Source organism: Anneissia japonica, unplaced genomic scaffold (assembly GCF_011630105.1).
Source record: "Anneissia japonica isolate Jap-2015-1 unplaced genomic scaffold, ASM1163010v1 scaffold287726_len2788222_cov184, whole genome shotgun sequence".
Classification (NCBI taxonomy): Eukaryota; Metazoa; Echinodermata; class Crinoidea; order Comatulida; family Comatulidae; genus Anneissia; species Anneissia japonica.
In genome coordinates, this window is record NW_022705125.1 from 933,063 (window position 1) to 947,361 (window position 14,299).

General features: G+C 34.1%; 1 protein-coding gene across 1 annotated transcript in view; it reads left to right on the plus strand.

Moving 5' to 3' along the window:
• The first annotated feature begins 12,102 nt into the window (after nt 1-12,102).
• The window catches only part of LOC117105318 (acetylcholine receptor subunit alpha-type acr-5-like), a 12,219-nt gene continuing 10,022 nt past the window's right edge, over nt 12,103-14,299 (plus strand). The window contains exon 1 of the mRNA XM_033246438.1: nt 12,103-12,255. Coding sequence (XP_033102329.1) covers nt 12,103-12,255 — 153 coding nt within the window. The remainder of the gene's footprint in view (nt 12,256-14,299) is intronic.

A 14,299-nucleotide genomic window follows, 5' to 3' on the forward strand; every position in this document is an offset into this window, starting at 1 on the left:
TTATTTACTGTATTAGATATCATTTAAACAAGGTCCAAAATTAAAAGTACAAAATATATAATGTACATATACTGTACCATTATTACTGTACTGTATGCAAATAATAAATATCATATTTCATTTTTCTTGTTTAGTTTTGTTGGTGTTCAAAATGATAAAGGAGATAAATCTACAAGTAGTGGAGAATGAAGCAAATTGACTGAAGAAAATCAAATATCAAAGGAAGGAGTACAGTAAATTCATTTGAGTGATGAATCAGTAGAACAAGAAAGTGATGATGTATACTTGCTCCTGCAATATATCGTGTCAGGGGCAGATTCAAGGGGTGGGGGAAGTCAGCCCACTCTGGCTATGTTCTTACACGGCTGCAAATGTTTAGCAGGATTCGGATCCAGCTAACCGTTAGCTGCCGTGCGTCCATCTGAGAAAATCCCGATCCGGATGCCAAAAATATGATGATTGAATCACTGGCCAATAAGAAACTGGAAATTGTAAACGCGTACGTGTGATTGGTTAATGATAGAAACACGCCCAACTTGCTAACCGATAGCGCTTGCTAACTGTTAGCGGTATCCAGATACTGCTAATGGTTAGCGCTAACCGATCGGGCGTGTTCTCACGCAGGTGCTAACAGTTAGCTCCCGATCCGGATACTGGGGCTCTCGTGAGAACCAGGCTTGTAAGTTTTTGAAGTGAGGAAAAAGAAAATTGAATTCAAATTTGAAATCAAAGATATCTCATTACGATATCACTGTTACATACGAGTGCCACTATTGTGGCAGTGTCATTTTTAAATAAAGTTTAATATTTACGTTCATATTTACCATGATAATTGACAATAAAGTTTGTATTATTTATCGGTCTTTCATTATAACATTCTTCTAGTGTAAGCCTTTATTAAGTACATCAGCATGTACTGTACAGTACCGTACTCGCGTGAATAAGCGCCCCGTTTGAATAAGTGCCCCCTCATAAGACTGTCTCTTATACACATCTAGATGTGTATAAGAGACAGGTACTGTATCAATAAATTATTACAACTAGAGACTAGGCCTATACAGTGTATGCAAATAAAAATCATCACAGTAAATACTGGAAGAGACTACAGGTATTCGCATGGTATATTGTGCGAATAATTTCATATTCGTAGTTCGATAAATAAATACATTTACACCATTCACACGATTATTTTATTGGCTACATCACTTTGTAGGAACATGGAAGCATAGAGACACTATCTGATTGGAAGTTAGCAGTGCAACAAGGTGTAACCATAGAGACACTTTTAGGGCTCAGTGATAATAGCCAGAAGAAAACCAACCAAAAAAGACATGCTGAGGAACATGAGGAAAGAAAAGAAGCTGCAAAAGGTACAATATACAAGAATATTAGAAGTTTAACAAGTATATAACAATTTTAATGACAAGAAATTAAAATTAATTGTCATACTGTAATACTCTGTCAATAAAATTATATTATTATATCCTCTTTTTGTGGAATGCCAACTGTATTTGACACTGATAAAATGACTTGCAGTTAAATCATGTTAATCATTGACATTATCTACAGGGGCGGATCCAGAAATGTCCAAAAGGGGGGGCCGAAAGTTGGGCCGATTGAGACAACACTGTCGTAGGGGTCTGGGGCATGCCCCCGCGAAATTTTTGTGTTCTAGACGCACGAACATAACATTTGAGGCATTCTGGGCTATCAGTTTTTTATTTTTCTCTCTTTTTTTTCTTTTTTTTCCTTTTTTTTTACCTCCCAAAAGGGGGGGGGGGGCCGGGGCCGGGCCGGCCCCCCTAAATCCGCCCCTGCAATTATTAACAAGCGCATTTGTCCGTCACTCTCATCTTAAAATATTAATCGTTCATAGGTTTCTACAAAACTTGTTCTTCCATGTTTATTCTCAATTTCTTTCGTCGTAAAAAACATCAAGATTGAATCCCATGATACTCTAAAAACCACATAGGAGCGCATTGGGTAAATTCCTACGTATGCCTACTAAGTAAAATAATTTGTTACGTACCCTGGTCAAAATCAAATGCAGTAAAAGTGTATTTTTAATGCCTCAAAACGTCAGTAGATGGGAAATCAAGTCCTATGCCCTCTGTAGTAACTACCGGCGGTTCAGAAGGTTATGTGGACGCAATTTAGTAGTAAATCATCCACAAATCATTTTCTGATAAGTCGTATTGATTGCATTCTCAAAGATGTTGAAAAAGGAGGTTAAGTTTATATTTGTGCAGTTGATTTTATGAAAGCGTTCCATCGTGTTGCTCATACTGTTGTTATAAAAGGTTAATTGATTGAGGAGGAGGAGGAGGAGGTGGTGGTGGTTTTGTATATTCATATCATCATCATTTATTAAAATAAAATACAATATATTATAGTGTATTCTTTATTTGAAGGGAATTTCTTCCACTTTAGATGATAAAAAAACAACCTTCCAACTACCCTCCCTCAACAACAACAACAAGTGTCTGCCAAAACCATATGACACATTTATGTTTGCAAGTGTTATTCCAGATTGTTTAGAGTGGATTACTGCATGTTGTTACTGATTCTCAATATTAATCAACCATTTCTTGTTAGCTACACATCAGGTCCTGCGCTCGTTTTACCCATAGATGTGTATAAGAGACAGGTATGAGAAAATCCTCTTTTTGTTCGAACAATTTTCTTCGTTCTTTAACAACGATGGGAATTGAACCGATAATACATGTAGGCGTATATTATTTAACATGCGTTTTGGTACAAATGTAATTGTTTTTAAATGGTGAACTTAACACACCTTTCCCCCATCTGTATCGGTATTATAACAACCACAAGAATGTATACTAGGCCTATGTACGTTGCGTTCACATGAACTACGACGGAACAGCATGAAAACATATTTAAATTTTGATACATGATATTTTAGAAAGCGTGTATTCTTAGTTTTAGTCGGTACTCATATTGGTAGCGTTGTGTTATTTTTGCATGCCTTGACTGAATAAAGGTATATCGTAGTAAATGATTGAAAACACCTACTGGTACTGTTTATTTCTGGAGCACTACACCTTCTGCCTGTTAAAACGCGTGTTCTATTATTCAACTGAAAGTGACGATCATGGCGAATAATACAGTATGCCAGCCAGCGTTACCACATGCTGAAAATAGGTTTATTTTAATTCAGTTTGCTAGCCAACAAATTTCAAGTAGTTAGATTATTTTTATACTTAAATTATTACAGACTACGTTTTGAGATAATCAACGTTTATAGTTTTCGATCTATTCGATCATTTTCAACACATACAGACATAATATTCAAAATAAATATAAAATTGGCCAACAGAAACAAATAAATACACGTTTAATAACCGATAAATAATGAAATAATACACTTGAAACTTAGACACAAAACAGACATAAAATTACAGACATAATAATAATCGATAATGGAAACGAGAGCATAAATGATGCAGTAGCCCACTCTGGTTAAGGTTTGTATTTTTGACAGATGTGATGCACCTAAAAAAAATCGAATATCTATGCTTTTATGTCTTTAGGACATGGTTCAGTCATTGTTTGTACTTGTAGGAGGCCATAAGAAATGCTAAACTCAGTTTCACTAAAAACTTTACTCATGATATTTATTTAATCTTAATGTTGATACAGAAGGCTGAACGATTTAAGGTTCAGGAAACTAACATTATTCAGATGATTTGTTTTTTTTGTTTAATGGTTTCTCCAACACTTCAAATTAACATAACAATATAAGGTGATAACAATATAATAAGAATACAAAGTTACAAAATCGGTGTAAATGCGAGTAAGAATAATTAATTGGAAGTGTGGAAGGAGGTCAAAATAACTACAAACTTTAAGACTTGACCCCCGGTGTAAAAACCAGAAGATGGTACATAGAACTTTAGTACACAGCATAAAATGTGAAAACAAACTTAATAAAAATAATAATAATAATAATAATAATAATAATAATAATAATAATAATAATAATAATAATAATAATAATAATAATAATGAAAATAATAATAATAAGATATGTAATGATAAAAGAGAAACTTACTCACCATATATCTGCACCAAAGACTTTTTATAGGTAATCTTGAAACTTGAAAGTGATGGTTTGTTTTTTAAAGAGTGTGGATTGAATGACGTCTGATATGAAACACACATTTTTTAGCATAAACATTGGTAACAGAAAAACGTGTGAAGTGTGAATGAGAATCAGAGGATTTGTTAAATAATGAACAGATGTGTGCCGGAAGTAGATTATTGATTAAACGGTACATAAATAAATAAAGCAGATTGTAGTTTATTAATGTCAAAGACGTTTAATATTTTGCAGTTAAAAAATAATTGTTTGGAATGAGATCTGGAGGGAGCTGAACAAATTCGAACTGCACGTTTTTGTAGCTTAAATATTTGATCAATTTTAGTCGTTTCAAAGCTTGTCCAGGGGCATAAGTTGCTGAATTTATCCACCGTTACAGCCCAAGAGATATTACAATAAGATATACTGTATAAGGAAGTATCAGAGTGTTGTACAGAGTGAAAAGGATAGTAGCGGGAAGTGTATATTTGAGTTTATTCATTATACCGACGTTTCTTGCCACCACATTGGAAATTCTATTAACGTGAGGTTTCCATGATAATTTGGAATCAATTGTGACTCCAAGAAATTTTGTTTCATTCACAAGAGTGATTTCTTGGTTATTTAAAAAAATATTAAAGTTACGAAAAAGTGCTTTGGAGTTCCTGTTTTGAAATAGCGTGTATTCTTAGTTTTAGTAGGTACTCATATTGGTAGCGTTGTGTTCTTTTTGCATGCCTTGACTGAATAAAGATTTACCGTAGTAAATGATTGAAAAAACCTACTGGTACTGTTTATTTCTGGAGCACTACACTTTCAGCCTGTTAAAACGCGTGTTCTATTATTCAACTGAAAGTGACGATCATGGCGAATAATAAAGTATGCCAGCCAGCGTTACCACATGCTGAAAATAGGTTTATTTTAATTCAGTTTGCTAGCAAACAAATTTCAAGTAGTTAGATTATTTTTATACTTAAATTATTACAGACTACGTTTTGAGATAATCAACGTTTATAGTTTTCGATCTATTCGATCATTTTCAACACATACAGACATAATATTCGAAATAAATATAAAATTGGCCAACAGAAACAAATAAATACACGTTTAATAACCGATAAATAATGAAATAATACACTTGAAACTTAGACACAAAACAGACATAAAATTACAGACATAATAATAATAATCGATAATGGAACGAGAACATAAATGATGCAGTAGCCCACTCTGGTTAAGGTTTGTTTTTTTGACAGATGTGATGCACCTAAAAAAATCGAATATCCATGCTTTTATGTCTTTAGGACATGGTTCAGTCATGGTTTGTACTTGTATAGGAGGCCATAAGAAATGCTAAACTCAGTTTCACTAAAAACTTTACTCATGATATTTATTTAATCTTAATGTTGATACAGAAGGCTGAACGATTTAAGGTTCAGGAAACTAAAATTATTCAGATGATTTGTTTTGTTTGTTTAATGGTTTCTCCAACACTTCAAATTAACATAACAATATAAAGTGATAACAATATAATAAGAATACAAAGTTACAAAATCTGTGTAAATGCGAGTAAGAATAATTAATTGGAAGTGTGGAAGGAGGTCAAAATAACTACAAACTTGAGACTTGACCCCCTGTAAAAACCAGAAGATGGTACATAGAACTTTAGTACACAGCATAGTGTGAAAACAAACTTAATAAAAATAATAATAATAATAATGAAAATAATAATAATAAGATATGTAATGATCAAAGAGAAACTTACTCACCATAAATCTGCACCAAAGACTTTTTATAGGTAATCTTGAAACTTGAAAGTGATGGTTTGTTTTTTAAAGAGTGTGAAAGGATCCCACAAAGCTTAGGACCGGTGTAAAGGATTGAATGACTTCTGATATGAAACTCACATTTTTTAGCATAAACATTGGTAACAGAAAAACGTGTGAGGTGTGAATGAGAATCAGAGGATTTGTTAAATAATGAACTGATGTGTACCGGAAGTAGATTATTGGTTAAACGGTACATAAATAAATAAGGCAGATTGTAGTTTATTAATGTCAAAGACGTTTAATATTTTGCAGTTAAAAAATAATTGTTTGAATGAGATCTGGAGGGAGCCCCTGAACAAATTCGAACTGCACGTATTTGTAGCTTAAATATTTGATCAATTTTAGTCGTTTCAAAGCTTGTCCAGCGGCATAAGTTGCTGAATTTATCCACCGTTACAGCCCAAGAGATATTACAATAAGATATACTGTATAAGGAAGTATCAGAGTGTTGTACAGAGTGAAAAGGATAGTAGCGGGAAGTGTATATTTGAGTTTATTCATTATACCGACGTTTCTTGCCACCACATTGGAAATTCTATCAACGTGAGGTTTCCATGATAATTTGGAATCAATTGTGACTCCAAAAAATTTTGTTTCATTCACACAAGTGATTTCTTGGTTATTTAAAAAGATATTAAAGTTACGAAAAAGTGCTTTGGAGTTCCTGTTTTGAAATATAATATAATTTGATTTGGATTGATTAAGGGATAATTTATTAATTTTGAACCAATCAGAAAGTTGAGAAAAATTCCCACCTGAAATGAAATATTAAAAATACGGGCTAACTGTTTAGAAATGTGGTGCATGATTTGAATACCCATCAAATCCAGGACTTTTGTTTTCTTTCATATTATTAATAAGGATAATTATTTCATTTTCAGTCACGGGATTCAAGTAAAGAGAATTTTTAAGTGGAGTGTAAAGGAAAGATTTAAAATGGGAATTATTGGAAGGTTGTTCAATACTTTGTACGAGTTTAAGACCAACATTAGTAAAATAAGTGTTAAAATGTTGCGCAATAAGTGAGGGGTTAGTAATTTTCAAATTATTTATAAAATAATAAGATGGAAGATTGGGTTTAGTGTTTTTTCCTAGAATACCGTTAATAGTTTTCCATGTCTTATGGATATTGTTAGCCTTAGCGTATTGATTAAATTTATTGGTATAATAGTTTATACAAGCAATACGAAGCAAACTGGTTAATTTATTTTTGAATTTAGTATAGGCCTATTTCACTTTATGGAATGTAAGGAAATAGATAGTGCTTTTCCTTTGTTGGATCGATTGTAACTCCTGATTGTAGCAACTCCAAAACGAATAGCACTTCAGAAATACAGTCAGTACAGTATACCAATTATTCTTTCAAACTTTATACTCTATCGCGTTGTTTGTGTTTTAAGTTAACTTTATATATTTATTTTTTATTTTATTTATTTCAGGTTTTGAATATTTTAAAAATCCTTAAGTTAAATTATTTAAAGTTTTCTATTTATTTTCAATTCATACTACCAGTAAATAAACAAGAAAAATAAGCTAATTCCAAAAAGAATAAAGCTCTCGGCTTTACAAGTGTGTGGTTATTTTTAATAAAACCAATTTCTTCTAATTTTAAATGCTTTTTCCCTGAATTTGTGATAATCCGTTATTACGCAAGTGCTAAATGCGTGACACATTTATGATTTGTAGAAGTGGTTGGCGCATCGGTTGTGGCTTGGACTCCCAACCTTGAGGTCGGGCGTTCGAAACTCTCACTGTTCAAGTCGCTTGTGTCCTTGGGCAAGGCACTTTATCTACGGTTATCTCTCTTCACCCTGGAGTACAAGTGGGTACCTGGTAGGTTCAAACACAGCCTGCGCTGAATACAGCTGCAACGTTATGGAATTCCCCATGGGGCTTGAGTGTGTGTTCCATATGTGCTTGATCCAGTGATCCGGGGGTAATAATGTTCAAGGGCCTCGAGGTTGTGTCAACGTGAGGCGCTATATAAATCCAGAATTATTATTTATTATTATGATCTCGCATGTATTTCTGCAAAATGCGTGTTTCATCCAAAATCACTTTGAAACGCGGGACCATCCCGCACCATGCGAGACGGTTGGTAACTATGGCATAGATAACTGCCGGGCAATAGGTATAATTGGTTAAAATGCACCTGATCGGATCTATAGACAGAGTCTTAGTGGGGTCTACTCAGGCGAAACTCTTAATGTTAATATATTCTGAGATTTTTTAAAACAGATACGGCATTAACGCTCAGAAATATCTAAAAAATATTTTGTTTAAAATATTCAAGAATATTGAGAATAAACTATGGTCATGTCATATATATATTATCGTTTTAGGGCCTAGTAGGCATTTCATGAGTCTATAGTATAATATTGACAACAATAGAACATGTATAGGTGGAATTTTGCCCAACCTGTCGGGAAAATGTGTTGAATACTCAGTGCATGTGAAAACACTTGCAAAAATAGTACGGTACCCGCTGCTTACTTGGGCTCGAATTCAACCCTGGCCATCAGGTGCAAGCTTGGTGGTCTAGAGGTATGATGCCAGGATAGTGATCTAGAGAACGTTCGTGTCACACCGGAGAACAACTTGCAAATATTTTTTTCACACGCACTGAGTATTCAGTACATTTTTACGACAGGGGCAAAACTACACTTATAGGCCCCTATTGATTCTCCTGACGCAAATCCAGGTATTGTCTATTCCATCACGATAATAACAATTACCATTCAATAATAATCATCGACTACTTGCAGTGAAGTGAATCTAAAATGTATTCATGAAGTTATGATGATTTTAATAAAACCAATTTCTTCTAATTTTAAATACATTTTCCCATGAATTCGTGATAATTCGTTATAACGCATAGACTTGTGCTAAATGCGTGACAAATTTCTGATCACGCATATGTCTTTCTGCAAAATGCGTGTTTCATCCAAAATCACTTTGAAATGCAGGACCGTCCCGCGCGATGCGAGACAGTTGGTAAATGGTTAATATGAATTACATCAGTGAAAGTTTAATATTTGCTAATGTATACAGTTAGCCTGGTCGACCAGTTTATAAGCGTCATAGATATACTCTCAAACCAGGATCCCTTTAGAACCTAGCTACAACACTGCCCTATAACTATATACTAGCACTGCTCGTAGGCCTATAACTACCAGTATTCTACCATCCACCATCACCACCACCACCACCACTACTACTACTACTACTGCTCTCTAGGGGCCCGTTCGAGCGAAAAGTATTACTAATATATTCTACAACACTCAACTACGGATTCTTCTACACAAATAACCTGATACACAAGCTAACCTTGGTGTTTTAATATGAAAGCCTCGGGGGATCCGATACCGGTATCCCACCAGTTTGACGAAATCCAGTGATTCCAAATGGGCAAGTCCAATTTGCGAAACCCAGTTTGTCGCATGCCAGTTTAATTACTAAAAACTATTGAAACCTAGTTTTGCCGAATTTTGACTAATTACGCTAAAACAGTTTCTATCCTCCGTAACCGTCGTTTGAAAAAGAGTAAGAAGGAGACACTTATAATGTGTTTGGTAAACGTGATGAGAGGAGACTTTTAAGCCTATCGGGTGATTAAATAGTCAGACAACGATTCCCGTTAACACGAAAAGTAATAGGCTAGTTTGTGTTCTCCCATTAAGCCTGGTTTCCTGTCAACGTAAAGTTCAGAATTTCTTACGATTCATACGATTCTTAATTACTGTTACGAGAAGTTGGACAAAAACAGCCGCGTCATGATCGTGCTGGGCCGCAGACAAAATAAGCCGGTTACGATTCTTACGATAAGTTGAATTTTTAAAGCTCGAACGGCAAAGCCTCTTCTAACGTCGTCACATGCATGTTACGTCAAGTTGATTTTTTTCTTTGCGACTGCGATATGTTAACATTTCTCACTTCCTGTCTGGTTTCCTCATTAAAATTACCTGGCGAGATTCGAGGACAATTTTCACCGTTGGATTTAAACAATAGTCTAGTCTGATATGCGCTATATAAGTATACAATAATAATAATAATAATAATAATAATAGTCCTGTAGTACAGTATAAGGGCCTACAAATCTCGATTTGCTAACTTTCTCGTTATCAATTTTAGTGTTTCGTTCTCAAAATATCAATTTGGCCTATATTGTACTTTGTTTATTTCATTTCACCTTATTATATTATTTTTTGAACTGACAGAAAAATCTTATCTCCAGATATACAGTTATACAGAAAACATGATTTAAATGTTAAAATTCGGGTTCTAGGCAATATATATATTAAGGCAATCTAGGCCTATATATTTTATATATTTATTTAGGCCCTATATTATAATGTTTTATATATTATTTTTATATTATAGGCCTATATGTTTTTTTGTATAATAAATGTAATTTATTAAATCTAATTGCAATCCTCATTCTTGTTCAAGATTTTACATGCCTATCATTGTGTTTGAAAAAAGTGGAGGATATGCTTCTTTTTAACCATTTTATTATAAATACGTAAGGCAATGAGAGTTCTAGTTCATGACAATGTTGTTGTATAGGCAAGATATAGAGACAGCATACGTTTCCGCTTACCGTTCTTATGTTGGAGTCAACTTTTCATAAGAATCGTTTGCAACGCAACGTATGCGAGTTCATTCAACAAAAAGTCACTAAATCGCAGTTTCCTGTCAAATAGTGGAAAATCGACGTATCACATCAACATTCAATACGTCGTTTCCTGTCCAAAACTGTTTTGCGACGATTTTAGTTTACGTTACGTCGATTTCACAACGCACCAGTCGTAATCGGTTTCCTGTCAAATCGCATTTTATTACGATTAAAGGGTTTGGATGGGGTTCGCAGTGTTTTTTGAAGTTTGTGGTGTATTTGTAGGTATGTTTTTTACCAATTTAGATTTATCATTGATTTAATCCATGACAGTAACTACGTACCGCGAAGGCCTCTGAAAGTCCCCAGTGGTTGCCAGGTTATCGGAAATTTTCATTTCAAATTTCGGGGAAATGGTCTAGGCTGTTTTCTGCCATACCGCTGTTCAAAACTGGCTCCGATTTAATGTTTTAGAGCTTCCCATCAGAGCCAATAATAATAACATAAATGATTGGCCGCTAATAATATCTAATAATAATAATAATAAATACTTAGCCCTAACAGCCCTAACACCCTAATATCTATTAATTAATCAATTAGCAGGATACTCATAGAGCTCCTCATAAAACTAAGTTATTTTAGTTATCAAATATGCATATTTTACAGCATCTAAAAATTATTTTTTTATTTAATTTTATAATTGGGGCCATTTTTTATTTATTGATTCAATTCTTGCTATTTTACAGTGTTTAAATATTTGAAGATTTAAAGAAAAGTCATTTCTCTTACTGAATTTTTTCATTGGGGCCATTTTTACCTACTTTTCATTTGGGGCTATTTTTACTGGGGCCATTTTTACCAGGGGCATTATTACCGGTGCCAGTTTTACCGAGGCCAATTTTACCGGGGCCATTTTTTTCCTACATTCGTATAGATTACATCGATAATAATATGCTTTAATGTCTACCTACATGTAATGGTCTACTTCAAACATTAACAATGAGCCAATCATTACTATCTTGAATTACTTTCTTAAGCTCATGACAATGGCAACAATAGAGCGCAATAAATGTTTGAAAAATGCCTGATTATTAAAAGGATTAAGATACTTTTTGGTGCTAACAGTTATTTGATTGAGTTAATTATATTTCGATACTAAAGTGTGAAATAAAAATAAGCATTAAAAGCTGTTTATTAGAATATTTTAAGCCTAATTATGTATACTTCGTTTAAATGCGTAGTAAATTTGTTTAGATAATGTAATATAAAATTATTGTGTTTATAAATGGAAATTCGGCAAAAAAATTGGTTTCTTCAAAGTGGGATTCGGGAAACTGAGTTTCACAGCTTTTAAGTAGGCAGTTTGGCGTTAGGAAAAGTGGGTTTCTGCAAAGTTTCTCATCTTATTTTAAATAAAGAAAAGTATATTTATGGTATCACGTAGAGATTGTTTATTAGTTCATATAAATGCATAAGTAAATATATTTTAAAAAATAGCAACATACGCACATGCTTGTCCGTAGCTAACCATTATAATTAATAACCACGCCTTTTTGTTTATGGTTGGTGCAGATGCGCTAAACAACGAGGCTAGGCTGGTAAAAGATTTACTAGATAACTATCCTGAAGAGAAATCAGCGAGGCCGGTATTAAATGACTCCGATGTTGTCGTCGTGACCTATGGCTATACTGTAACCCAAGTCGTTAAACTGGTAAGTGGTACATTATGTTATACTAAGACTAATATTATAAGCATTTAATCAAATTAAACCAATTTCTTCAGTATTATATAACTGTATGCCTCAGCAAGGTGAAGGAGTTTGCAGGTTTTATACCAGTCACTCTGAGGGCATCGTGTGGTAAGTTCGGGCATAAGTAACACTACTTACATTATTCACATGTTTAAAAGCTTTTCACGGCTAATATTATGTTAACCTAATTCAATATCATAACGAGTAAACTTGTTTGCCTTTCATTAAAAACGGAAGAAAAGCATCTTTATAGGCAAAACATTATTCAAGATTTTTAAAAACATTAAGACTACGTGTTTCCCGCAGCACTTGACAAAAATGCAATGTGTTAACATCAAAACATCCGTTTTGTTGACCTAGTAGGTGACCCTTATTTTGCGCGAAATGGATAGTCCTAGGCCAAGAACGAAATCGTTCGTACTATTTCACCTTGGGAAATGTACTGTTACAGTAGATCATGGAGGAGATTGACATCTATATAGATTGACATCTACTAACTACTCCATTGAAACTAACTACCCAGAATAATTCTTTTCATAACCGGTCAAAGGTTATATATTTTCGTATTAAGAGCTTTTCCGATAAATTATCTGATTCTCATAAAATTTATCGGATAATTTGGGACCCGTTTCCGCAGCGAAAAATAACAAAATGGCCGTGTTCCGACAATTTAATCATAAAATGTGGTTAAATATAAAAAATCTAAAATTGAACAGCGTGTAAAATTATTATTATTAGTTCGGTATCATTTCACCTTCATTTTACGTACAAAATAGAGCCTTTGGTTAGCTCTAGAGTATATTTTATCTACATGTGTTAGTCCATGTTGGTGAGTTAGATGGGAGCCGCAACGTCTACAATATCGGCGTTGGTTCGAACGGCACGCTCGCCTGTGGTTCTGGTGGTGGAACTCATTAACGCATAAACTCATTACCTGTCCAATGCCAGTATCATTTATAATAACCGGTTGTCTAGGACCTGACTGAGATTTGTATGTACCTAATTTAGGAGAGAATATCTCAAATGATATAGACTATTTTGAACCCAATGAACAACATGGGATGTGTGCAAAAATCTGTATTTCGGCGAACAACCCGAAAATTACCACGCCCTTTTTAAAATGGCCACGCCCCCTTTTTAATTGGAAGTGCTACTTTAAAAAGTAGGCTAGACAATATTAACATGTTAAAAAAATAGGTTGTTTTTTTTTAAATAAAAGAACACATAGGGGTGTCCCGAAAGCTCAGACCACGAAAGCTAAGACCTAAGACCACGAGATATCAGACCCACTCGAAATATCAGACCCCGCAAATTAAGACCCTCAACTAAGTATGCCAGGATTTCCAGACAATATTAACTTCATTCGAAAGCTAACATAATAGGCCCTATATAGAACTGACTAATCATGAAATAAACACCAGTTAGTATTATCGATACCAGCCATGGAGTAATTATTTTGATAATAATAACTCCATGTACCAGCTAGGCTCCTATTTGCGACGTTTATTGGAGAAAACAATACAGTACAAACACACCGTTGTTAGTGTACAGGCTACTCCACGGAACCGTACGGGTTCGATGTGCGGTTTCTAATGCACATCGTGCGAATATCTGATATATACTGTATTATATATGATTCTCGATTGTTCTTGATAATATTATTATTATTATTATTATTATTATTATTAACAATAATAATAATAATAATAATAATAATAATAATAATAATAATAATGATAATAATAGGTCTGTTTATAAGGTGCAAATAAACAAGGTCTCTATGTCCAAGTCCAAGTCTATGTCCATGTCCAAGTCCTCTGGGCCAGATCCAGAGATTTTCTGACGGTGGGGCACAATATGAGGTTCTCGCCGCCACGCCCAAATTAGCCCCACCATGGTTGGTGTAAATAAGTGGGAAACAATCGTGCTATCCTTTCATTCCACTGCTGGATCGCCACTGAACTCATGGGTACAATTTTTCCTCTCTTTAACTCAAAATTTTCGG